The sequence below is a fragment of the Colius striatus genome, chromosome 12 (genome assembly GCF_028858725.1).
Source record: "Colius striatus isolate bColStr4 chromosome 12, bColStr4.1.hap1, whole genome shotgun sequence".
In the NCBI taxonomy this organism is placed as follows: Eukaryota; Metazoa; Chordata; class Aves; order Coliiformes; family Coliidae; genus Colius; species Colius striatus.
In genome coordinates this window covers 12,925,447-12,953,339 of record NC_084770.1, presented here as the reverse complement: position 1 = coordinate 12,953,339, position 27,893 = coordinate 12,925,447, and the positions used below count along the sequence as shown (strand labels likewise).

At 38.3% G+C, this 27,893-nt stretch overlaps 1 protein-coding gene across 4 annotated transcripts in view; it reads left to right on the top strand.

Moving 5' to 3' along the window:
- Window positions 1–100: 100 nt before the first annotated feature.
- AGFG1 (ArfGAP with FG repeats 1) overlaps window positions 101–27,893 on the top strand; it is a 34,633-nt gene continuing 6,840 nt past the window's right edge. The window contains exons 1-8 of one of the 4 annotated variants that reach the window (XM_062005944.1): window positions 101–587; window positions 9,826–9,919; window positions 19,535–19,650; window positions 20,189–20,351; window positions 21,280–21,436; window positions 25,510–25,626; window positions 26,245–26,316; window positions 27,189–27,398. In XM_062005944.1, the coding sequence (XP_061861928.1) occupies window positions 421–587; window positions 9,826–9,919; window positions 19,535–19,650; window positions 20,189–20,351; window positions 21,280–21,436; window positions 25,510–25,626; window positions 26,245–26,316; window positions 27,189–27,398 (1,096 nt within the window). In that variant the 5' untranslated portion in view covers window positions 101–420. The remainder of the gene's footprint in view (window positions 588–9,825; window positions 9,920–19,534; window positions 19,651–20,188; window positions 20,352–21,279; window positions 21,437–25,509; window positions 25,627–26,244; window positions 26,317–27,188; window positions 27,399–27,893) is intronic. The other 3 variants (XM_062005943.1, XM_062005942.1, XM_062005941.1) reach the window with 3 other exon arrangements.

The window sequence follows — 27,893 nt, the reverse complement described above, 5'->3', positions numbered from 1 at the left end:
CGGCGGGAGGGGAGTGCGACCTCCCGCGCGAGAGGGGGCGCTGCCGCCGGCGAGTGCGCTCGGCGCCGCCGCCATCTCCTTCTCTGATCTCATAAAGGTGTCGCGCAGGTTCCGCCCGGGCTCGTCATTCAGCTGTCCCGGGCCCGGCGCTGCCGCCGGCCTCCTCCGCGGCGCGGCCCGGCCCGCTCCCCTCCCCTCCCGCCCTCCCTTTCTCGCGGTGCCGCCGGCCGGCGTCAGCAGCGACCGCGCTCCCGCCCCGGCTCCTCGGCGGGCGCCGGCTGCCTTCCCCGCCCCTTCCTCCTCTTCCTTCCCCCCCCGCCCCAGCCCCCTCTCCCGCCGGCCGGGCCCCGGAGCGCCGCCGCCGTCGGGGTGTGAGCGGGGCCCGGCGCCGTGCTGGGCCGTCCCCTCGCCGGCGGGGCCATGGCCGCGAGCGCCAAGCGGAAGCAGGAGGAGAAGCACCTGAAGCTGTTGCGGGAGATGAGCAGCCTCCCGCCCAACCGCAAGTGCTTCGATTGCGACCAGCGCGGCCCCACCTACACCGACATGACGGTGGGCAGCTTCGTGTGCACCTCCTGCTCCGGCATCCTGTGAGTGCGGGCGGCGGGGACCTCCGGCTCCATCCCTCCGGCCGGCTCGGGAGAGGGAGGGCAGCCCTGGTCCTGGCGGGGTAACCTCCGCCCCAGGCCGGGCTCTCCTCGCCGCCGGCAGACGCGCCTGCTGGGGCGGCGGCGAAGCGAGCCGCTACGCGGGACGCAGCGCCTCGGCGCCTTTGGCACCGCCGCAGCCGCCGCACTCCCCTCGCCTGTGCCCTTTCTCCTGCCGCGCGGCAGCGCCGGGCCGCTGGGTCAGCCACGTCGGAGCGGAGCGGGCGGGGGGCTTTCCCGGGGAGGGGGAGGGGACAGCAAGCGGGCGGGTGGGCGGTTTTCGCGAGGGCAGCCGCTAAAGATCCCTGTCGGAGCCTGTCGTCTGGGGGTGACGGTTGCGGGCCGGAGGTGTGTGAGCGGGGCTCGGAGCGTGGCCGGTGGGCAGCGGCAGTCCGGAGTTCGTCTATTCCCTGGGAGGTGTTCCCATGCACGTAGGGAGTGTAAGCGCTTGCCTATGGCAGGCTCCGGCAGAGGGGAGCATCTCCAGCCACCCCCCTGGAAATCGTTGGAAGTGTGGTTAACTAAACAAATGTTCAGGGAATACTTTTGGAAAGGGGGCACGTGGCTGAACAGCTCACTTTCATGACAGCGAAGAAGACGTGGGGAGATTAACTCTGTCGTGAATATCGAGTTTGATGTTCATAATCTTACTATAACATTAAGTCGCCAGCCTAGTCTTTTGTGTATCAAATTATACTCCACAGTAGTTTGTAAGACAACTCTCCAAACTCTTAATTTAGAGGATAAACTCTAGGCTTAATAGTTTAACAGACTTGACCAAAAAAGTAATAGAAGCTTTTTTTTTTTTTTTTTGCATCTGTTACTTCCTACAAACTATATATATAAACCTTGGAAAGGCATTGGCTCTGATAAAGCCGATTGCATTTTTCCTGTTCCTCATTCCTACATGGGCCTCCTCACTACTCCTCCCTTTTCCACCCTTCCTCCTCCAAGATAGTGTGTATGAAACTAAGCCTTGAGGTCAGTCAGTTCTGAATTTCAGTTATGTACATCTAACTTGTGGGAAAGTTCCCTGCTGTCTTTAGTGTTACTGTTTTTGTAGTTAAATCTCTTTTGCTGGTTTGTGTTTTTGCGGCATTGTGCTTATGGAATGGAGCAGAATCAGAGTGGTCAAAGTAAGTAATAAGTACTATGTCAAAGGATACAGGTTTGTGTTTGTAAGTCTTTGAGTTCATAAAAGGTATCCAGGAGCCTGAACTAATCTCTCTCCCTTTACTAAAACGAGCTAAGTATCCCACAGAGGCCTTCCAAGTCAAGTCTGGTGTTTTAGAACAAAGTTGATAATTACATTGAAATTCAAAACAAAGCAAGTATGTTAGTTCTGTGCTGAATTTACCTGGAACAAACTGCCTTTTATACTGATAGACACCTAACCTTAGGTTTTTTTCTTATTACGCTTTTTGTAGACTCTTGAACAGGCTTTACGCAAATACAGAAAATACATTCAGGTTGTAGAACTGAAAAAAGACTCTAGTTCTTGACATATACATGCTGCTTAACCAGCCAGCTCTGGCTATTGTTTGCTCTGTTAGCAAACTGTTATTTGTGCTGGCATGTGAAACTATTTTAAGCTGCTGCACAGAGCTTATTTAATGGTTGCACATGTTCTTGCTGGTTAAACTGACAGCATGATGAAACTGCTCCATGAGAATATTTTCCTTTATTTTTCAGATTTCTTAACCTTAATAGACAAATATATCATGAGTGATGCTTAGCATGGTATCAGTATGATTTGTTCCTTTTATCTTTTGGCTGGGAGATACCAACTACTAAAGTCCGTAGTCCACATTACAGTAACCAAAAGGACGGACATGCTGCAGTGAAACAGTTAGTAAGCAGGGGACAGCTGTCACTTGCTGTTAAGTTGGCCATCACTTGGATGTTACCATGCTTCAAAAAAGAAGACATTTTCCAAAGAAAAGTTGTGTATTGGTATTCTAATAAAATGTAAATAGCTCTTTCCTTCTAAATATGCAGTGCTTTTGTGTTGCTATAAAAAGAAGCCACAAACAACATTTTTAGCTGTTGCAGCTAGTAACACCTACACTTAAAGCCGGAGTAAAAGACTGTAAAGGACTGTTAAGACCACTTGAAGCTTTCTTCTGAAGTAAATTTGGGCTCATTCTTTCGTGTTGACTTGAAAATGCTTTCATAAATTGTGAGTGCAAGATCACACATATTGGTCAACACCTTGGAACATAACCAGTGGGATATTTTTGTTAGTGATGAGACAGTTTAGAGGTAGGTCATGTCTGTTTCATAACCAGAAACTGTTATTTGTAGCACTTTTATCAGAGTAGTCCTTCATAACTTGTTTATTTCCAACGTTTTTCATGGTAGAATTCCACAGTAGAGGGAAATGACTTGGGAAGAAACCACATAATGGCAAATAAGTGTAAAAGTACTTCTGCTTCTATAGTTGTTAATGGCTGCTTGTATTCTACCTCATAATACTTGTTTTACTATAAGACTTTAATAATCTTATTACTTTATCTTGTTTTATGAATGAATTCCATTGCTTCTTGTTTTAATTATTTTTTTTTCTAATCTGGTACAGGTAGTATTCTTGAGGTCAAGTAGACAGTTTTCTCAAGTATGAAGTGCCTAATGCAAGATGAAAATGCTAGTACATAAACAAAAATCCTTCAGAAACGTTTCTCAATTGATTAAAAGTGGTTGCTAACATTTGTGTCATCTTAGACAGGCATATTGTGCTAGATATAGTTAACTCTCAACTTTTACAGTCTGAAATCTAACTTTTTTTGGGGAGGCAAGTTTTCTGAAGTGTTTATTCATTGTCCTGGCATGGACAGTCTTTTTAAACCTAAAATCTTCACTCTGGCTCCATCCTTAATTTCCACTAAGGATTCTGTGTGGAAAGAAAACGATACTACTTATTGCTAGGTTTTGGTTAAAAAAAAAAATTAACATTTTCTGAACTGTTTCCAAAAATAGTATGTCTGGCTTGATCAAGTACAACTAAATGTGATGGGGAACTAGTGTCTTTGCTACAAGGGTCTGTTTCTGGCTTTAATGTTGAAAGTGCATCTTGTCAAATTAAAAGGAGGAATAAAATAAAGAAAGTACTTTTCTGTAATACCTAGATTTTAAGTCTTCTCATCGGATTGAGTTTACCAGGGCAGAGTTTTTGTTGTGCAAAATGGTGCACATAGGAGAAAGTTTATGATGTGGATAGTGGCTTCCTTTTAAAATACCTTTGCTTGTCCTCTGTGTTTAAATTCTCTATGTGGAGAATTATCACACAAGATGTGCCTATTTCATCTTCCTGATGTTGGACAAGAATATGGGATATGAATAAATATACACACAGTAATTTCTTCCCCGAGAGTGGGAGATGTTCTAAAGGAGCAGTCTTCTCAGGTCAAGGATTACAGCAATACAAAACCAGCAAACTCTTTATTGTAGCTAAACTCATTCTTGGGAAATGTTGACAAAGGATTATGTTGGTAGCTATGTCTGTTGTGTTTCTGATACTGCTATGTGTCCTGATGACAGTGATGTCCTTTTTTGTCTTACCAGTGTCTCTTTGTCTTGCTTCTCAGCTGTTGACGTGTATATTTTCTTTCAAGCACTTCTGTACCACGCCTGGTCAGCCCCTTCCTAAGTTTCATAAAAATAAAGTGTTTTTATATTCTCAAATGGAAAATACTCATTTTTGACTAAGAGTACACTTCCTTAAGTTTTGTATTATTGATTTTTTAAAAATGTAATCTTTTTAATATCTACTGATGTGAGAATTAGACACTCCTAAGCTTTCACTTGTTGCTACCCGCTTCACTCTCTCCATATGAACTTACTGAGGAAGTCTCTTATTTAGATGTTTGTGCTTCTGGCTTCTATCAGGAAGGAAGAACAAAGAATGTTTAGAATATATAGTTACTGTAGAGACTGCTAAAGCCCTTTTATGCCATTTCTTACCAATGCCATTTCATTGGAATAAATCACATGACCTTCTTTTGGTGGCTCATAATATTCCTAGTTAAACTTTTCAATTTAAAATTTTCCTGTGTAAGGGCCTTCTGTGTCAGCTATACTGGAGTATTTGATAGCAGATACTTAGGAACAAAGTACAAAAGAAATCTCTGTGTAATGGTAGTAAATTATTGTCCCTTTCCTCAAAGAAGTTTTGCAGAAATTAAAATGGTCTAAATAAACAGTTTTAAGAGTGAAGGTGGTTCTGATTGTGCTGACATGACTTTCCAGGGGGGTTTTTTGTTTCTTTTTTCTTTTCCTTTGGAGCATGTTTGGAAAATGGCTCCATATGTTATTTGCCTGTAGATATATATATTTAAAGGGTATTTCCTACATTACTCTGTTTCTTGGTTTTGGTGTTACGACTGGAGACAAAATGTCTATACCACAGTGAATGCTACAGAAAGAACGTTTGCTTTTTTTTCATAAGAAAAAAGTTAAATTAACCTTGACTGTGCTTCTAAATGTGCATGTGAGCCTTTCTACAGTTAAAAATAAATGAGCTTGTGAGATGGTGGAGGGTCTCCAGGGAGGTCTACAAGTATCAGGAATGGTCAGTGCTGCTTATATTCTTTTTTGCTAGTAACAATAACATAGAAAAGATAATGAGTGCTGTGACATTGGGTTTTGTAAAGCTTGTTTTCCAGAAGCCTGAGAGTGTAGGGAGCGCCATGATGGCTTGGCATTTGACTTGTCTCATTCACTTCCTGCCTCGTAGAGGATCAGATGTTGCTGGCTTAGGGTTGAGATCCTGTTAAAATTTGATACTAGGGGACACTAGCAGTATTGAGTGGCCATCTGCCCACCAGTCCTCCCATGGAACTGACCCTCTAGTCTAGCAGAGTCTACTCTTTTAAATTTTTCCCGTCTCACTCAGCCCTGGCCTTTGCAGACAACTTTGCTGACATTTGTTTGAATGTGGGAATGGCTGCTCTGCCAACGATCACAAGTTCAACCATAATTTGCTACTAAATTATGTTAGTAACAAATGTTCAGTGCTCATTGACAGTATTTTGAATGTTTCATGTTTCAGTTGCCAGACTTGAGTATCTGTGTCAGCAGCCTTAAAGCTTCCTTTGTTTGTGAGAGCACCGGTTTTAACAAGGCTCTGTGAAGAACAGATCTCATGTTCTGCACATGTTATCATAGCTGCCCCTGTGATAGGCTGTGTCACTAGAAACTCAGGCTGATTCAATGGAGGGTCAGTGGAGGATACTCACAGAGCTGTAAGTTCTGGTCACACTGCTGTTGCACAGAACTAACCTTTGGTGAGCATGAAGAGTTGGCAGTGGGATCTACATGTGGGATGTTGTAGCTATGGTGTGCTGGGTAAATGCAGATGGCAGAATAGTCTTACTCAGTCCTCTTTCCCAAGGGCCTCTTGGGAAATGGCTGCAATCTGAAATAAGTGCTGAGGTAATGTTTGGTTGCTGTTTTCCTTAGATATTTTGTGGTAGAGAAAGGAGTAACTGGTACCATGGTATAAATGCAGGTTGCAAATATTTGTTCAGAGTCAATTTAAACTTAGGTGTTATTAATTTGGACTAAGTATTTATATATTTTTTGTCTCCAATTAAATAGGGAGTACTCTAAAGCATTAGAACTGTGCAAAGTGATTGTCAAATACGTGGGAAAAAAACCAAAGCAAGTGGTAGATATGCTTTACCTATAATAAAGAAGGTTTGCTAATTCCTCATAGGGATAATTGTACTTGGCTGACTACCAGTAAGCTTCCCCCATATGTAGATGAGTTGTTTGTGAATCATTTGGGTCATCAAGTAATTTATGTAGGTAAGGAAGGGTATAAAATATCTTAGAATTTTAAGAGTAGCTTTTGTGTTTAGGCTTGGTTCTTGACTTCTGCTTCATAAATCTCACAGCTGTTCTGTTTTAGGGAGATTCTAGTCAGTTCATGAGGATAATGCTATTGAAAGGGGCCCATGCCAGTTAAATTACTTTGTTTCTACCATTAGAACAGCTAAAATCCTATATTTGAATGATTTCTAAGGAACGTAATGCATATGTTCTGGGTTGTATTTGTATCTGTATAATGCAGCCTCTTATATTCAATCTCTTGTTCTAATCTGACTTACTACACTGCATTAGCATCAGAGGGTGCTTTTTGGAGACTTCCCCCCATCCCTTGCTGTATTAAACAAACAATAAAAATACTTGTATATATAAAACTGCAGCTTGACAGTTAATATTTATAGCTATTAAAGTTATGTTCAGAATTTCCACTCTTCCTGGACCACTGATGTGGTGATATGCTCTCTTTCATGATGTGAGACATCTGACACTCCTGTGTTATGATCTGACATTTAGGAGTGGGATAGATCTTCCTCTTTTAGCAGAAGAGTGTAAAAGAAATGAGAATTTGTCTTGTCCCACATCATTGAAATAATGTGCAAACGGGGGAACTTCATAACTTGAACCTTAAAACTCTAGAGCAGTCTTCACTGGAGAGAGGGGCATATAGGAAATCTCTAGTTAGACTAGACAAAATGTTGTCCTATGATTTTAGATAAATTTACTATTGCTGCTTAACTGAAGATATATCTTTGCTGATGTAAAGGCTTTGAAGAGCTTTAGTAGATCCGTGTAGCATATGTACTGCTAAAGTAACTTGTGAACTGCATTTAAATTGCCAAGGCAGGTACAGTATAGTACTTATTTTTACAATAAGTATCATTTTCCAGTAGAAGCTACTGTGAAAGTTTAGATATACTAGCTATGCTGAAAAACGTGTTAGTGACTAATTCTCGCTTTTAGAATAGTCATGAAGTAGGTTGCAACTATTGAACAGTGCACATGAGAATTCTTAATAGGAGAATAAATTGAACACCTAAGGTAGACAAAACTACTCATATTTACTGAAAGAGCAAGGCATAGGGATTGCCATGTAATAATATTGGATAGAAGGTATATATATGAAATGCCAGGTGGATGCCAACTGTGCTGTCACTTCATATGTAATTCTGCTGTGCTGCTTAGTGAACTGTGATTACTCACATGCACAGACTAAGAAGGTATGTTATTAAAAAAAAATGAGAAAAATAAACCTAAGCAACCAAACCTAGTACAAGCACGGAAACAATGAATTTTAACTGCATAGAGCTCCTACAGAGTTTTAAAAGTTATTTTAAAATGAGTATTTACTTCAAAATAAGTTTAAGATAATACAGCCTTTTAGGAAGTGTTCATTTGTGTGCAGATGTGGGTTTGATTTACTTCTAGATGAGATGTTAAATTGTTCATTTCCATTTACCAAGGAATTTAAACATATTTTGAGACAGGAAATGAAACTGTAGATGGTTGAATTGAATAAACTGTCTCGGAACCTCTCTCACTAACCTTAATAAGACTTCTGCCTTTTTGTTGAGGTGCAAAACCATGGAGTCTGACTTTAGATGCTCAGATTTAGCTTTATGTAAAATTAGTTCTCAAATGCCAGTAGATTTGTATGTGACTTCTGCTTTTAAGATAGTCCAGTTAATTTCAGTTGTTAACAAAATGCAATTAACTGTTTATCCAAGTGTTTCGAACACGGAATGTCTTAAATCTACGTTTTCTAAGTTTTAGCTTAAGTGTAAGAACACTACCTAGTGTTCTAATAAATAACTTTCAACTAAAAATGTGGAAACTTGTTTAATACAGGATCAGAATTGTCTTATATACAGTGTGAATGCAGGTGTCAGGGTGAATTTGCAAGCTAAATGCACAACAATTTTTTTTTTTTCCCCTCTTATACATAGACAAAGTGCTTAAAATTTTTTTCTAAAAGTTGAGTCTGAGCTGTTAACATTTGGAAGATCACATTTTTGTTGTGCACTGTATAGATGGATGACAATTTAGTTTATAGTTAGTGTTATTAGAATAATCACAGGGTTTAAATAAAACTACTAGTCTTGTGATGTTAATTATTTTTATTTTCTAAAAGCAATCTGAATAAGATTTATAGTTAAACTGTAGTAATAAATATAAGCAATAAAGCCAGCTTCTGTCAGCTGATTTGTTAGCCTCCTATTACATCCCTGGAAAGTTTCCTCCAACTTCCTTTCTTGAAACTTTGTTTTCATATAAATAACCACAGAATCTTCTGTCCTTTGATATCTCATAGCTAATGGTTATTCATTTTTTTGTAAGATAGTATTGCAAAAATCCAGACTTGTTTAACATGAGTGTTAAACTAAGCCCGTTGTAGTGCCTGACTTGGTGTCTCCACTGTTTGGCATACTGGGATGGAATGTTGTTTCCTTTGAGCAAAACATGGCTTGATTTTAATTGTAAGTATTTGTGGGCAAAAGCAGTAGTTAGCATGTATTTAGAGGAAGGGCTTGAAAAGAAAGAAAGCTTTTTCTTATACTGGCACTGTTACTCAGCAGGATTTTTCTCTGTGCTTGCAGATTTTGACTGAACTGGGTTTGACAATGTCAGGCTTTGACAGCAGAAATGACCTGAGTTTGTTAGCCCCGCTGCAGTGGCCTGTGGTGTGGATGGGAGAATGCTGCAAAACTTTGCTTAAGGCAGAGCTGCTGATGTTTCAATTTATTGTATTACTAATAGCATCTCTCATTGAGAGCACAATGAAAACATTGTCTCGTAGCTCTGTTGCTGCTACTTCTATAGTGTTTGGGAGGAGGAGGTAGAGAGACCTGTGGATGAAGAGGCAAAAAGTAAACTAGAAAAAGATGTAGGGAGGAAACAGGAAATATAGATTGTGGCAAGAGAAAGAGAACCTGAGCTGGGGAGTTTGACTTGAAGAATCTAGTGACTGGGTAGAAGTTAAAATAAGAATAGGTTGAAGTGAGGAAGAAGTTGGAGGGAAAGCACAACAACAGAGGGGCCCAAGATTGAGAGATGAAGGGTAGAGGCAAGGGTGAACAAGTTTGGAGAAGCAGATTAAGATTTTTTTAATTGTCTATGTTTTCACAAATTTGCATAGAAAGTTCCAGGGTTTATATGTGTAGTTGTGAACATTGGTCTCCTCTAAAGCTCAATTATTTGACTTTGAATGCTGAATGTTATTCTTGAGATGAGTTTATTCTGCCTGAAGTTGTATGTCAGTAGCAAAATGAGTGCACACTGACATCCGGTTGTAATGTTAAAAGTGACTGATGACAGATTTCCTGACTACTGACTAAATACTTCTTGCTTCTTCTTTTAGACGGGGCTTGAATCCACCCCACAGAGTGAAGTCAATTTCAATGACTACTTTCACACAACAGGAAATAGAATTTCTGCAGAAACATGGAAATGAAGTAAGTATCATTTGAAGACTATCAAATGGTTTTGTCAGTTCAATATTGAACTTTAAATACTACTTAAGGAGAACTTGATATATTTTTTACATAGCAAAAGGTAGGCAGAAGTATTTCAAAGCCAATGTTATTTGAAATCATTCTTCCAAAGAGCTTTACGTATTATTGCCCAACCCAGACAATCTAGGTTGACATGACCAGCATTTCTGAATTGGTTTTTCTTTTACTTTTGCATAAAGCAGTGTACATTTGTCTTTTTTTTCCTGCGAGCCCAGACCTTGAGACTGACTGTAGCAGTGTTTCCTGAAAAAGTGTACCATGACAAAAATAAATTTGTTGCTTGTAGCTGTGTAGGTGTCAGATTCCTCTAGTAATTTCAATAGCCTCTTTAATTAAACTGTCTCAGTGTTGAAGGTTCTTGAAGAGAGGAAGGAAGGGGAGAATTTTTTTTCCTCTAAGGATTGTTAGCTAATAACTGTCAGTATGTTTAGAGTGGCTTGGGGCAGCTTTGAAGACATAAAGTTCTGGTGTACTGCCTTTTTGTTCTTTTTAATAGATGAAAACTCACTTTGAGGTTGAATTGGCTCTATGGGGACAAGTGAAGCACGTAAACCCTGGATATGGCTATTGCTGTCATCAGTTCGAGAGTGAAATCTATGTTTTAATACTATACAGTATCTTAAGAGATAGCTTTTGCTTCTGTTTGGCATTAGAAAAAGTTCTACTTCATTTTGAATCTATATTCTGGTTGAGCAGAACTATTGATTGCAGGCTATAGAGTGTCATATCAACCTGTTCTTGTGAAGCACTGTGGGGATAAATCCCATCATTAGCTAAAGTACTGGTCCTTAAACTTGACCTATTTATAACTGTCAGATTGAAGAATTAAAATAGAAGTAGCAATTTCTTCTTCTGTCCTGGTAAATACATGGTTTTTGCTGAAATGACTGTTAGTCTTTTCCATCTTGACAGAGATGGAAAAAGTTCTAAACTTTTCCAGACATTATAAACTACTACTAATGACTTTGACAAGTTTTTTCTTAAGTATTTTTGGCATGTTAAAGCTGTATGATGTTGCATGCGTATCCACACACATGTATATACATATTGCTGACTTTTACATAGGGAGAATAATTACCTTTTGTGGATTCAGATATAGTATGTTGGAGCCTCTTTCCATAAAATTAGACTATAAATTCCAACTTTGCCTTGTGTCAGAAGTGTAAAGGAAAATGTGTGTGTGTTTCACTCCTTCCCTGCATCTGTTCTAATTTCAGTCTTTCACTGAATCTGAAATGGCTAGAGAATGCTACTGGTTTCATTTTTAACTGATCTAGAACCTTAAGTGGTCCCTACTCAGTTGATTAGTGTAGTTGTCCTTCTCATTATAGGCCTGACTAGTCTGCCAATCATAACAATTTAATTGATAATTTATTATTGACATGAGTTCAGAGATCTCTGTGCTGCTGTACTGTTTCAAAAGCAGGAATCTTTGTGTTTGTAGTACTTATTCCTCTAAAGTATTACTATTGTTTCAGTGAGCTGCCTCACAAGTGAGGATGTACTCCAGAGTTCAGTTTTGGGTTGTTAGTTCCTAAAAGTTGATAGGTATTTGTAGTTGCAGATGGTAAATTTAACAGATGCTTAAATACTGAACAGAAGTGATACTGTTTTAAATGCTGTTCAAAGTTTAAAACCTAATTAAATGCGTTTTTTTTGTCATGCTGTATGTTGGAGCCGTTAAATAAACATTTTGCTTTCTCCTGTTAGTATTGCCTTAGGAATACTCACCTGCAGATAAGATAAAATATTGGGCAGATGAAGCTCATCTGACCTTGCAAAAAAAAAAAAAGAAAAAAATCTTTGTTTAGCTTGCTGTTCAGCATAGGTGCCTCTTGTATAGATTAAGAAATGAATTTTTCTAGGATAAACTTGTTCAAACATGGTACAGTCCAACATTTTAGAATGTGGACATAATTCAGAGTAGCTTCTTTCCTCTCTATTCAAGGAATGTCTTTGCCACAGGTAACTTGGAACTTTTTTGGATCAATGTTTACTGCTTCAAAAAGAAAGTTAGATATTTTTACTGTATTAGAAGACATCTATATTTTGGTGGTGTTTGCACATCTGTAGATATAAGCAGATGTCCAGACTCTGTTTTCCCTTATGTTGGGGTTAGTTGTCTTTTTTCCAGCAAGAATGGAGACATCTTCAAGCTGATATTCCTCAATGTCTTCTGAAGTCCTTTTGAAGGCTAAAGATGATGCTGACTTACTGGATAGGATTTTCCACCTCCTTGTTCTCCTCAAGAGCAACGTATTTTCACAGTGTATTTTCATGTTAGAAATAATGAGGAGAGAGTGGTATGGAGATGGCTCTGTTTGAATACTCATAATAAAATGATGCTAACGTCGATTAAGCCTTTGATTCAGTAGTGCAATGGTAGTAGAAAATGAGCTCACTGTTCAAAGTGGAGGTAGTACTAGTCTCATGTTGTCATTAAAACTGTGAATATTTATTCAGCAGCTTTCCCCTAAAGCTGAAAAACAGTATTATGAGGTAAGCCAGTTACACAGTTAACTTTTCTACTACTTTTGGAAAGTAAGAAATCTTTTGTAAGCTTTCTGAATACCCTATTTCAATATGCATGTGGTGGAAGATTATTTAGATGGTTTTGTATTTGGAAAGTCTATCTTCCTCTGGGGATGAAACATCATGTTTACCTGAGCTAGTGGCTAGAATGCTCTGTGGGTATGTTCAGCTACCTGAGATTAGTTTAACAGTGCTTAATTTTAATTTGGTGCCAATTTCCTTGACTCTTTAGAGCACCTGTACACCAGTTAGCATTTGATAGCACCAGTTCCCTGCAGTCTTGCAGAGCTAGTAGGAGCATGGGACTGGTTCAGAGCTGGTGTTTGGCCTGACAAAAAGGCTTTCTCCTTCTCTATGGTATGTGGCCTAGAAACCCTGTCATGGAAAGAGCAGTACTAAGCTGGAGCTGATGAGTCCTGACAGCATGAGCTGTGCAGTCAGGTGTCCTTGTAGTACAGACTTGGTTCTGCTAATACGATATAAAGATACATGAGCTGATTGTGTCTAGAACAATGTCTTTGTTAGCAGGATTTACTAGCTTGGATTCTGTGCTTATGAAAGTAACTATAGCATCTGGACCCAAACTGGCTTTGAAATCAGTATATTGGCAGTTTAACATTCTTTTAACCTACAGAGATTAATGAATAATATTGACATCAGAACTGCTGAATTATTAAACAAAGCTATAACTTGCTTACATAAGGAAACTGTTTCCAAGTCTTTCTTCCTGTGGTGAGTGTTATGTTTTGGAACATAGTTTTGTTGTGTGGTAATCTGAAGTTCTTTGCACTGTCAGCATTACATATGGTGCATAACTGAGGATATTTTATTGAGGGGAGGGAGAGAAGAAATCTAATTTGGTATTTACCAGGTTGCTGAAGGATAATGTCTTGTTAAAGCTTTTTAAACTACACTGGCATCTTCCTGTGCAATGGTATGTCTGGGTCTAAACAAGAACTGCTGTAGGTCTAGTAGTGTGCTTTTTTTCCTTGTTGAAGTGCAGCTTCTACTAGGAGAAGTATTTTTCTTATAGCTTTTCCTTGCCATATTGCCTTTACTGCATACAAGAGAAGGTGGCTTTGTGAGCAAAAAATTCAGCGTTGCTGGCCTAACTGAATTCTGATTACTCCTAACTAGCACAACTAGGCTCAAGTGTGGTGGCTTAATGGGTTTTGTAAGCAAAAGGCCTTTTTCTCTCTCCCGTATCCACCTTCCCACACACTGGAGATCTGTTTCAGTGAAATAGTTAAGATATGGTCAAGTGTTTCTTGGTGGTTGAAGTATGTAGCGCTGGAGCAGAAATAACTGAAATCTCAGATCCTTTGAGGCTTTCTGCAAAATTTGATGGATACTACTGACTTTTTTCTTTTTTAGAAGTTTTTTAGTGTGTCTGTCTTCCCAACTCTAAAAATACACATAGCTTCCCTCATGGCAACAAACCTAGAAGCAAAACAAAAAGCTAAATGTTTGTGGAAAACAGGTATGTTTATATTGGCCTTTGAGCCCTGCCTGCAACTCCTAAAAGCACAAAAAAATTCTGGTTTTCAACTAGAAACCTTTCTGGTTAGCTTTATTTTTGTGGAGTACCAGTTGGGCAATGAATGGGATGAGTTCTTTGTTCTTTTATGTCAAAGCTGAAAAGAAGGGTAATTATATTTGTAGTCCTACAGTTTGAAGTGTATAGAAAATAAGTAAATTCTAGAAAAAAATGATTTCTCCCTCATAGTAGAATAGCTGTTGATTTCAGATTTAGGGAAACCAATGATATGAAGAGAAATATATGCAGAGACTTCATTATCACATACAATATGCACTTGGCCCAATTTCTCCTTTCAATGATATATTTAAGTTATAGCAACTTAGTTTCTGGCTTGCTACCTCCTGGGTTTTTATCTAGGTCAGGGTGAGTAGGTTGAAGCTAGTTTTGAGTTTTTTTCCGTCATGCTGTACTTACTGATCTAATTCTGAACTTACCAGTATCTAGTTGACAAATGTCTAATGACATGCCTTGCAGGATTGGAGTTTGTTGGCAGAGAACAGGTGCTGTTCTTCCCAAACCAGTTGTGAAAGGATTCCCACAAGCTTTTCAATTTAATGAAAATAACTGTTGAATCTTGTTTTCTACTTATTGTTACTTGACAAGATAAAACTTTGCTTTATTTGTGGTACTTCGCAGCTCCTAGTGTAGCAGAAGCAGACAAAACTTCAAATCTTGCTTCTATCAGCCCTTCACCAAAAGCAGACTTTCAAATGCTGCATGTGCTTAATCATTCTGAATCCAGTGCTGGCTCATTTTTCTTCTTGCTGTATTGGTGAACCAGTAGGACATGAAGTAATTATACTTTTCAGGAACAGTGGACAATGATTATGGATTGTTGGATATATTCCACTGTTTCTAGGGGCTTCCACATAACTTGGATGTTTACTCTTGGCTCCAGCTTGCCAGGCTGCTCTCTAAGCAGAGCATTTTGTTTAATAGACCTTTTGGTTATCAAAAGTTGAAGCATAGCATGGGGTTTGGTGAAGGAACAGAGCTTTTGAGCAGAGGATTTTTTGTGCTGCTTCGCAAAAAGAAGAATATTCATGTTAAATGGCTGAACCAGAGTGTCACTGAGAAGGTGGTGTGATGTAGAAGGATTTCAGAAAGCCATACAATTTTTAGCCCTGACCCTTAATAGTAATGCTGTGTAACTTCGAGTTGGGTTGCATCTTCATCTGTGTCATTTATGTATCCTGGTGGGATAGGGAAGAGAATTACCAGGTGGATTGAGAAAAAAAAACAGTTTAATAATTGTAATGAAAAGGAAGATTAAAAAAAAAAACAAACAAACCAAAACCAAGGCGGGTAAGTGTTGCATAATACAATTGGACACCACCTGCTGATTGATGCCTAGACTGGCCCTGAGCAGTGATCTACCCACCCTAGCCAACTGCTCCTAGCTTACATATTGGGCATGATGTTCTATGGTATATAATAGTCCTTTGGCTAGTTTGGATCAACTGTCCTGGCCGTGATCCCTCCCAGCTTCTTGTGCATGTTATTGCTGACAAAGCATGGGAAACTGAAAAGTCTTTTACTTGAGATAAACACTACTTAGCAACACCTAAAACATCTCTGTGTTATCAATATTGTTCTCTCACTAAATCCAAAACACAGTGCTGTACCAGCTACTAGGAAGAAAATCAACTCTATCCCAGCCGTAACCCGGACAAGGTACTATTTGTAAAAGCAAAGGAATGAGTAAATCTGTTGAAGTGGAGCTTAAGATGCATCATTAAACTTGAGCAGTAGCATTTTCTGAATTAGCTCTACAGATTTTATTTATAAATGGATTAGAGAGGTGTTTTGAAGTACATGTTCTTTGGGGTATGAGTTTCTCAAAGCATATATTGTTCTGAATATTTGCATCTTTCGAAAATAACTTTATTGGTTGTTCTCTCAAATAGTAAGTTTGTATTAGTAAACTAAGAAGCAAACTTTGTGCTTCATAGAGGGAATGACTGCTTAGAGTTTGGTTTCATGCAGATCCCTGTGCCCTTTACTGCCTTTCTGCACTCTTTTCCCACATTATGCAAGTAATGGCTGGGCAAGAGCCAGAACATATTGTGAATAACTGTGTGCTAATTTGGTCAGGCGTCCTGCCTAGGCAGCTGTCAGGCCAGGCAGAACGTGGAGTTCACAGACATAAAACCTGAGGTTGAAGTATTGGCAACTGAAGTGGCCCATCTGATTTTCCTATACTTCCACTAATCTTTTTTTTGTTACAATTAATATTTTAGAATCTAAAATGCTGTCAAATTCAGACAGTGCATTTAAAAACTGTGATTAGTGGGAAGTAGTCAAGGTACCAAATGCTGAGTGATTATTCCCCATCATAACTCAGCAGGAAGTTGTGGGGCATAAATTCCTTGATCTTTATGATAAGAGTAATTTTTACATAGCTTTGAAATACAAAATATGATGAACTGTTCGGTAGATGTATTCATATGTCTCACAGCAAACTTTTCTATACAGAAGATTCATCACTGTTAGTGACTTTTTTAAAGACTGGGAAGTTAACTATTTCAAAAATGAACAGTTGTGTGATGATGTGAGTTCTGTCTCTGACAATAACATTTTTTTTTAATCTTAATTTCCAGTTTTTATTTCATCCTGTGGTATTACACAGCACACTGCCATTGGCTTTTGTGCATGTTGTTGAAAACTGTATAAAGGCTTGAAGCATAATCAATGTAGTGTTGTGAATTGGTGTTAAGTCAGATGATAGTAACAAAAGTATAGCTAGAAAGAGCATACAGGTCACCAACAAACAAGGAAAGACAGTGGGCCTTTCATTATGTTCTGAATGCTTGCTTTGAATAGCTACTGATATTCAAAGCATTGTGTGGTACTTTATACAGAAATAGACAAAACTGTGCCTTTTAAGTTACTTGTCTGGCATTAAAGCTTTATAAAATTTGGCTTTCTAAAGGACATGTCTGTATTTAAGTTTTCTAAGAAATTGTACTTTTTCTGGGCTCTTTAGGTAGAAAAACCTCATAATTTATGTCTTGTGTGCTAAAGCTAATCTTTTAACCTGTGTTTGTATAGCTACTGCTGTCAAATTCTGTTCAAATGAGAACATCTTGCTGAAGTGTTCATGACTGTATCTAGTTTCTTTGCTTGGTGGTTGTATATTGTCTATTAATAATAGTGTTCTTTCTGCTACCAGTAACAGAAGCAATAAATATTTCATTAAGTCTGCCAGGTTTAATGAAATAAATTATAGTGACCTAATGTATATTTCAGTTGTTAAGGTCTTTTGTGCTTAGATATTTAGAAAAAATCCGTTGTTCCAGGAAGCATTTCTGGCAGCAGAAACTGCAGTGCAAGAGTTGAGGCCTTTAAGAAGCTTGCATCATTTTAAAACAACGTTGTGTTTGAAGAACAGTTGTGTTCATAGAACAGTTATATGCTATAGCTGCATAGTTGGTAAGTGACTTAAAAGTCACACAAGACCTTGTTTTCTGAGGAAGGCTTGAGATTACCTGCCTTGGAGTCAATTTTTTTCCTTTTCCCCTCATTCTGAATGCCTAGGCACTTCAGGGTGCAGATGGAACTGAAAACTAGGAGGGAGAAAGGTGAAAACCTGGTTTATGGTTTGACTGTTGCTGTGAGATGATTTCAGCAGAGGCTTCAGTGATTCTAGTGACATGGTAACTGTGAGTTTCTTTGATCTGACTTGTTTTGGGTGGTAGGAGAAGGGGGACTATTTTCGTGGGCTGGTATGGGTGGGGAAAAGGATCTTCTCCTTCATTCACTAGCACATCTTAGGCCAGACTTGGGCACTACCAATTCCTGCTGCCAGATATTCTATATCTAGCCTCAAACAGGACTTCTCTTCCTCTTAGTAATCATATGATTGCTAGATTTAGAACAAACTTGTGATCTCTTTTTTACCAAGTTTTTATCTTCTAATTTTGTGTGAAGTATTAAATATCTCCAGTTTCATTTCGTCTATTGCTGTACTGCAAGTAATCACTGTTTAAATTCACAAACTCAAATCAGGGTATTGAACTTAAACCTTTTGCAGAATACTATTGCTGAATGAATGCCAAGTAGCTGAGTTTATTTGAAGTAGGAACTACTTATCTAGTTTTTAGATTGACATTTAAATTGTTAATTTCGACCTCTCCTTTGATCATTATACCTATTTCCCATTGTTGTTGATTGTATCCAGTAGTTGGCAATAAAGAATGTGGAGTATTGGACATGCAAACAAACTATATTGAGACATAACCTATGAAAAATATGTTGCTTGTTTAATATCTCAAATCCTGAGCAATCCTTGAAATGACCTGTAATACTTACCACACTTGACAACTAGTGCTTCTGGAGATACTGAGTTGCTATAGTTTTGAAGTTAGCTGGCCAGGTAAAGAAGAAAACCTCTCTGCAAAGGATGATGTAGAAGTACAACAGCTTCTACCTTAATTTGCCAGCTTTCAGGGCAATTGATGTATGCAGCTCTTGCTTGTTCGAGCATGTGCTTCCTCTGAGAATCATGGGGACAATGTTAAAAACCTGACAGTATTGCAGGGATAGAGGACAACGTTTGTAGGAGGTGTATGAGAGGGATGGTCAGGATTATTTCAGAAAAGATGTGGGAAGAAATGGTATACATCATAAAAACAAAGCTTTTTGACTGCACTCTTCTGGAAGAAACCTGATCTAAAGTGGCAGAGTCTGTTTTTAGAGGGTAGCTAATGTTTAGTGTATTGTTTGGTTGCATATTTAGGTTACTTGAGTAATCTGTTTTGCTTAAAGAAAATGAGTTGTGACAAACCCTGTCTTTCATTTAGTTTGAGTAAAGTTACCTTTCCTCCTGTTTTTGTCAAGAGTTGAAGCTGGACATGTTAAGAATTGTATCACTTTCAACTTTTTGCTCACATTTAAAATTAGAAAGTTAAAGCAGAGTAAGACTATTTTTTGTCCTCTTATACTTTCAAAGGGATATGACACCATAGAAATTGTATCATAGTGAGAAAGGCTTTTTACAAAGAAGTTCCTATATTCTCAATAGTAATCACAAGTATAAATATTAAACCTCAGATCCTTTAAAAGTTATTATCAGGGCTTATGGCATATGGCATCTGTTGAAATAGTTTAAACCCTGAAGTACAGGTAAGTTAATGTTTAGAATTAAGCGGAGAAGAGTCTTGAAGATCACAAGTAGAAATTGGGTGCTACTGCCCACTTCATGAGTACATACTGCAAATATTTTGTTGAAGTGATATCTGGTGGTGAAATTGGATGCTTGGATTTACTTGCCCTCCTGTGACAGATGGTCTTTCATCTTTATATGTTTAGAGCAGCATGGTGCATGGTGCAGCAGACAGTTGTTAAAGCAGCTCAGTCTGGAACCAAAAACATGTGGCCACACACTTCTTAATGATTTAATCTATTAGTAATTGTAAACTTAAATAGGTTTTGAATTAAGATATTTTCCCGGATTAATCTATGCTGCTTTTTTTTTTTATAAGGTATGCAAACAGATTTGGCTAGGCCTTTTTGATGATAGATCATCAGCAATTCCAGACTTCAGGGATCCACAGAAAGTAAAGGAATTTCTACAGGAAAAATATGAAAAGAAAAGATGGTAAGATAGCTTTACTATCACAAATATTTTTTTTCTATGACAAGAAGTGAAGATGGATTATTACCCCCACATTCTTCAGTGAGCGTTCCTTCTTGTGTTCTCTTTAGACTAGATTGCACAGCTCTGAATAAAGCCCAGAAATCATTTGCCTTTACAGAGCTCCTACAGGAAGAAGAGAAGATAAATTATTTAAAGAAGTTTTTCAATGTGTCATTCATATTGATGGAACAGAAATGGCTTAAGGGGATGTCAACAACGGTGTAAATAAGGGTTTTGTGGGCATTCATTATGAGATGGGAGCTGTGTGGTTTTTATTCAATAAGTGCTATAAATTAGTGATGAACTTGGAATTCTAATCCTTTGTAAAAATATATCTGGCTTATTTAAATAACGGATATTTGCAAATTACTGATAGAATTTCTTGCACAATCAGTGATTAAAGTAACAAGGCTGAGATCTAGTGGTTCTCAAACTGAGTCTTACAGATGTTGAGCAGAGCTTTTCATCTTACAAAAAACATTGTTCTTTTTGAATGTAGGTATGTTCCTCCAGAGCAAGCAAAAGTGGTGGCATCAGTCCATGCATCCATATCAGGGTCTTCTGCTAGTAGTACAAGCAGCACACCTGAGGTGAAGCCACTCAAATCTCTCTTGGGAGAAGCTGCACCTACACTGCACTTAAACAAGGGCACACCTAGCCAAGTGAGTAATGACAGAGCTGAAGAGACCTGAACAATGTTTTTTCTCTTTTAGTAGTGCAAGAAGTCTTGCAAGAACAACTATTAATTTACTATATGATCTCTAAATACAACTTAATGTATTTCGTTGAAGTATACAGGTGTTTGCAGATGAATTTCTAAATTAAGCTTGTTTCTGTTTACCAAATTGATTTATTTTTTTTAATGATTACTTTCAGTAAACAGTTTTCCACTGTGATTGACAAGTGTAATTATGATTGCTTTTTGCTTAAATATCTCTAGAGTTGGAGCCTACTGTGGTAGATTTTCCTTGTTTTTTTTTTTTTAATTTGAAAACAATGAAATGGCTGATACTGTTAACCATGAGTTTACTAGTCAATACGTGGATGAACAGCATGCATGTTCACTATTACTTGCTCTGCACTGTGTAACTCTCATTGAATGATGTTCAAGGGGAGTGTCTGTTGTTACATAAAACCAAGCAACACTGTGTGCTTAGATTTTGGAGGAAAGACAGGGTTTAAAAAAATGTTTTAAATTTAATTTACAAGCAAGTCTTGAATGGACTTAAGACTTGAAAAGAAGACATTTTCAGCCTGCAGCAAATAACTGTTTCCCAACTTGTAGAATTTTTATTGTGGGGTTTTTTTTGTACAATATTCACAGTTTTAAATATGTAATTTTGAAGTTGCATAATATGCTCCTACTTTTTTTTCTTCTAGGCCCTATTTATCCATGGAAATCTGCAGCTTCTCAAAAAGCTGCCTTAGTGTACAACAAATACATGGTCTTTGCTGTATACAGCATCTTAAGCTTCAGGAACAAATGGCTTGTTAAAGAAATATACTTAGTCTGTCCTTCTAATATTTCGTAGAAGTTGCTTGGTAAAATATGGGGTTTTTTGTATTAGCTAATTGAAATGTTGTTTGTAGTCTCCTGTTGTAGTTCGATCTCAAGGACAGCAGCAACAAGAAAAGAAACAATTTGACCTCCTCAGTGACCTTGGCTCAGATATCTTTGCCGCTGCTCCTTCTCAGTCAACCGCTACAGCAAATTTTGCCAACTTTGCACACTTTAACAGTCATACAGGTAAGTGTGCTGAGCAGTATATCCCTTTTTAAATGTATGAAATGTAGTTTTAATTTTTGGTTACTTTAGTCTAAACTTCTTCATGAGGTATGTGTAATTTCTGTGCCTTGAAAATGCTGTATTGCTAAATATTTCCTTTAGATCTTTATAAAGAAACATTGAGTACATAAAGGCTGATAATTCTGCCTTTCAATGTGGGAGTTGCTATAGCTGTTTTCTATGATATGTATGATTAGACTGTTTCTGCCTACTACTGGAACTTTAAATTCTTCGGGGGAGAGAGAGTTGAGGGGATGAGTAACAATGTAGTGAGAAGCTGACATCAGACCTTCAGTTTTCTTTCTGAAAATTATTAGGAAGAGCATTCATGGAAAGAAAGCAGATAGATAGTCAAAGAAGTTCAAATGCATTGAGAGAAACTGTCAATTTATTAAATGAAAAACAAAAGCTTCTGTTAAAAGAACGACTTCTTTTATGTGTGTGCATGTGTGTGAAAACTGCATTCTACCAGTGTGGGTAGTAAGCTTTGAGCATACGTATTGACTGAGGATGGGGGTAGGCCTTGAATTCTTTAAGAATTACTTCAGTAAAATATATTGATCCCTCAAGGCTTATTCTCAGCCAAAGATCTTGAGCCATAGAAGCCTAGCCTAAAGAAAAAGTTGATTTTCTAGTCACTGAAGTATGTTGTTGCTAACTTGCATTGGAATTGTGGGAAAGTACCTTTGTCTGCCTTGTCTGAATGAGCTTTTCAATTAACTTTTCTGGGAGAGATTGTGATGTTGCTAAACCAATGAGAATGAGAGATTTCTTGCAGATCAGTCCTGAAATTAACAGCTGAGAGGAAATGTGGTAGAGGGGACTTAATGAACTAACTATCAAGGCTTTCTCAGTCTTAACTTGTAAAAATAGTTTGTGAAATAATTGTCTGAATTCAGCAAGAGAGAATCAGAGTTGCCAGTGCAGGATTTTTTGTCGAGTCCTTAGCATAAGAGTTAATATTAGTCATCTCTTGGAGGTGTATTTAACTGGGAGAGCTTGTGCTGACTGGCGAATGTTGTACAATGTTACTGAAGACGCTGCAGAGACTTGATTTTTTTTTTTTCCTAGTAACTTATTCTTTCCAAACTTGTCGCTGAACAATTCTGCATTTATATACATGTAATTGCTCTTTACGGGTTTCAGCAGATGAAAATTCCATTAAAACAGTAATTCACTATTGTGTCCCAAATCTTGGTAAAATTCCCCTGCATCTCTGCTGAGTAATTTTTAAAAGGATAGAGTGGAATATGAACACTCAAGAATAAATATAGTTTTACAAAAGAATCCATTAATGTCTGGTTGAAATAAGTGCTGAAAATCAATATTGATAGGAATACTCAGCTGTACTGACTAGTCTTCTGTTTCAGTAATTAGCCCATGTCTTTCCCAAGACACCTCTCCAGAAGTTTATAAAAACAAATAATTTTCAAGGCTGGTCAATTAGTTTATAAGAGACAAAAATCTGATTCTCAGCATATGATAGCTGAATGTATGTTGGAGACTGGTTTATGTGAAGATGTTTTTCTGACTTAGAGTTCTAGGATAAAGCACTTGCAAGGCTTGTTCGGTATGCAGTAATGAAGGATAGTGTTAACTGAAACTGATAATGAAATGTTACAGGTTCTCCCTTTGGAACACAAGGAGGGTTGATCACTTTTCCAGATTTGGCAAAAATAAGCTTTAAATGCTCATTTAAGGAGCTGTGTAAACATGTAATTTTTGTTAGTTACTGCATGCAATGGCAGAAGATGGAAGAACTAGCACTTAGTCCACTACTTTCTTGAAGTTTATGGACTGATGGTCTAGAGCTTGGTTTTAGCTATGCCTACAGGGGATGGACTTTTTCTCTTTCCCTTAATATATACCCTATTGTTACCTAAAGAAATAACTGAAGAACACCGGTGAATTTTAAGGTCTAAAATGTCTTTAAGGGAGAAGATGTTTTACCCAGAAGAAATAATTCTCCAAGGGACAATAACTGTGTCATACTATTTTATTTTCAGTTTTGTAATTGAATATATATGGACTTTAGTGGGTTTTTTATTTTGCAATATTTCAAGTCCTTATTCCACACTAGGTAATGCAAACCTCACAGAGGAAGCTACACAAAGACTAAGGGGGGCAGCTTGGATTGCCATGAATGGTAGTGTCACACTTGAGGTAGCTTTAGCCAGTTAGCTTTTGTACTGCCTTATTTCTCTGCATTCACAACAGCAGTTGTAAATCTGTTCCAATCTGCTATCTGCTGTAGTTCCTTAACGTACTTAGTGGGAGTTCATGGGCTTCTGTGTGGAGAACTGAGTTTAGAATTGCCGGTCCATCTTCAAAAACATAAGCAACACGTTCAGGTACAGGAAAGGACAAGTCTTACCTGGCCTTTACCATTGTGCCACTTTTACACAAGTTTAAACTTTACCACATAAAATAAAGCAAGATTAACATCTGAATACTCTGAAGAAGTGTTTACATCTCTACTCTTTTAACATGCGCCCACTTGCAAATCACACTTCCTGTGTCAGCTGATGAAATGAAATTCTTAAGTGGCCTGCAATATAATACATTCTACTTTTTAATCTAGAACTAAAATATATTTAAGATTCTTGATGGAATATTCTGTTTGTGTGAGTGGTTAAAATGGAAAAAAAAAATCACAATTCTGAGTGACATTTATGTACTTAATTCTGTTTGGTTGACTAAAACATTGATCTCTGAGTAGTCCGTGTCCAAATGATGGTCAGGATGAAAGCATTGCTTTCATTTTGAAGCAAGGTGCAGCTGAATTTGTAATCTGTTCCTCTTTGAAAGCTACTGGTTTAAAAACAAAACAAAATGTGGAGTCTGTACAATGCTGTTTGAACTTATACAAATGATATAATAATAGAAACTATTTTCTCTGTCAGTTTTTTTTTTTGTACACTTCAAAGGTGAAAAATTGAGGACAGAACTCTTCCAAGGCCTTGCTTTTTTATCGAATGTTTTTCTTGCTTGTTGACTCTCACACTGTGGTTGGTTGATTTTGGCTGGCTGCCAGGTGCCCCCCAGGCTGCTCTCTCATTCCCCTCCTTCAGTATGATGAACAGACAAAATACAATGAAAAAACTTGAGTCAGGCTGAGGACAGGAGAATTGCTCACCAGTTACCATCATGGGCAAAACAGACTTGATTTGTAGAAGAGTAATTTGTTGTTGTTTAATATTAGGGCAGGATAGTGGGGGGAAAAAAAAACCCAATACAAAACACCTTCACCCCCTTCTTTCGAGGCTAAGTTTAACTTCATTTCCTGAGCAGCACAGGGGAATGGGGAATGCAAGTTGTGGTCAGCTCATAACACTTGAGCCCTGCTATTCTTCCCTCCTCATGCTGTTCCCCTATTCTATTCTGGTGTTACAGCCCCACAGTGGGATACAGTCCTTCACAAACTTCAACGTGGGCCTATCCCATGGGTGGCAGTTATTCAGGAACTGCTCCAGCATGGGCCTTTTCAATGGGGTATGATCCCTCAGGCATGGACTGCTCCAGCATGGATCCCTTAGCATCATAGCTTCTGACATAAAACTGATCCTATGTGGGCTCCTCTCTTAGGCCCACAACCTGCCATAAGCATGGGCATTTTGCAGGCTGCAGCTTCCTTCTGGGCATCTCTGCCTACTCTGATAACCTGGTTAGGGTTCTACAGATAAACCTCTGGTGTTTGTAGTCTTGTGCTGTTTTTGTTCCTGACCAGCCACCACTGCAAGCACTCTAGGATTAAGCTGAACTGGACTTAATCAGGTCATGCAGTTGTGAGGAGTAGCATGTGTGAGGAGAAAAGTAGTATTAACTGGTACAGCTTGATGAAGGTGGTTTGTGAAAGCTTGTTCACAGGCAACTTTCAATTGTAGAATATCGTGTATATTTTTTTCATGTAAAAAGAAATTACAGGGTAGTACATAACCTTTGGAGACTGTCATGACCATGAATTCAGTTAATACATCTGTTTTGTGTTTATTTCCCATATCCATTAATGTGTTTTGTTTCTTTGCAATTTACAGCGCAGAACTCTGCAAATGCAGGTTTTGCAAACTTTGATGCATTTGAACAGTCTAGTGGCTCGAGTAATTTTGGAGGTTTCCCCACAGCAAGTCAGTCTTTTCAGCCCCAAAACACAGGTAGAACTCCTAGCACTTTTGATTAATACTTACTTGAAATAATCCTTACCTTTATGTTGGAAGGTACTTGAGTTGGTTTCTTACATCTGCCTGCTTTAATGCAATCAAGCCATCTAAAGCTCTGGGGAAACTCAAAATTAATTCCTTCTGTTTGGTGTTGATGTTCTTTTTTTTTCCTAATGCTACACAGAAGTCTGATTTATGGCACTGTGTGTTTGTTAGCTCTACACCTGAAATAACTACAAAAAGAGTAAACCATACTGCTTTGATAAATATTGAATTGACTCTCTATCTTGTAAGTGTTTGAGTAGACCCAAAAGCACATTGCAGTACTAAAAGTGTGTGTCTGTGTATTTATTACATACACATACACAAATGTTTGTACACTTGACTTCATGTGTAGATCTACTGCTAAGATTTATGTTGCTTTCCTTTAATTTGATCATGCTTTAGAACTTCTGCTTGAGCTTACACTTGCTGTTTGTCTAGATCTTTGGCTGACTGACTTTCTTTTCCTTTTTTTTTCTTTGAGTGTGGTGTCGTTTTAAACTTCTTTTCAAATTTTCTTTCTCCCTTCTTATGTTAACTTTAACCCACACACAATTTCTGGCTGTCCAGCGTTCAGAACGCTTTCATCTAGCTGCAGTTTTGGTGAATTTACTTCAGCTTTTCCTCTCCAGGCTGTACACAGTAAGTTCCACGCAGTGGAAAACTCAGCTTGCTTCATTTTCTGCCATTGTAGTATAGCATTTTCATTCCTACTGTTGCGTATGGTTTTTAACTTACTGATTGTGCTATTGGAGAGTTGTGTGTTCTGCAGTATGAGTGGAATCTTCAACCAACCCTTGTAAAATGTGAACCACTTAAATTTAAAATGACTTGCTCCATTAAGTACATGACCTGCCTAGATTAAATTGTCTGGACACTGAAGAGGTGGAAGCTCATGGTTTATGTTTGAACTGAAGTTCAGTTGTTTGGGCCTAAGTCATATTTTAAAAATCAATATACGGATCTCTTGTCAGTAGAGACTGTATAAAAAGATCAGTGTTGTCTTCCATCTCACCTCTTTCCTGATTGAATGTAATCTAAAAAATCTAAGAACCAAAGTATCTCAACCTTGACATGGAATCATACCATTTTTGGACCTCTGGGCACTGTTTTTTTCTTAGAATGATGACTGGCACCTGAAATGGTTTAACATTGTACCTTTAAGTAAATGCCAAGAGTTGGCTGTTCATTAGACATACGACAGGAAAGCGAGGTTTCTGTATTTTGATTATTAAAAATTCAGACACTTATTTTTCTAACAAAATATTATTCTTGAAATAACAGCTACTAAGAACTATTCCAGACCAAAAGCTTATATCCGAATCATAATTTGAAGTTAGGGGTCTTTTTGTCCTTCATCTGCAGACTGAAAAGTAAAAAACCATTTTTCTGGTTATCTAGTGTAACCTGGAAGGAAATGGGGAAAGTGTCTTAAGTGCGTGGGGTGGGGTGAGGGAACATGTTGGCTTGTGTAACCATGGAGTATTGATCGTGTTAAACTTAATTTGTTACAGGTGGAAGTGCTGGATCAGTGAATGCTAACTTTGCTCACTTTGATAACTTCCCCAAATCCTCCAGTGCTGATTTTGGAGCCTTCAATGCTTCTCAGAGCAACACAACAGCAACTGCAGCCAGTAAAGCTGCAGTGAATAAACCGAATCTCCAGTCAGCTGACAAATATGCAGCTCTTGCTAATTTAGATAATATCTTCAGTGCAGGGCAAGGTATTTATTTTTTGACATGTTTATTCTACATATGTAGGCATAGCACAAGGATGGCTGTGCTCATCAAAATAGTAACTATTTCAAAATGTCCTTAACTTCTAAGTAGAATTTCATGTCAGTGTATGTGTAAAGGGCAAGATGTTTTAAGACTAACATCACTGCAAAAAGATGCCATCAGAAGACTGCTTTTTTTGCAACCTACTTCTTATCAAGATGAATAACTCTAAGTGGAAATACCTATATAATATATTTTCATCACTACAGTGGTAATTAGTGTGGTTTATATCTGAGCTAAAAACTCTGGTGAAGGCTCTTGAATGGAGAGCTACAGTTGTTGCAGAGAACTGCCAGAGTAGCTTTCCTACCTCTCTGCCACAAAAAGATTTGGCTGTAGTTTTTTAGAAAGTAGTAGCAGTGATACTTTGATTTTAGTTGATTTTGAGTTGAGAAATGAAAAAATAGTTATCCTGCGCCTGTTTTCTCTTCCACTTGTAT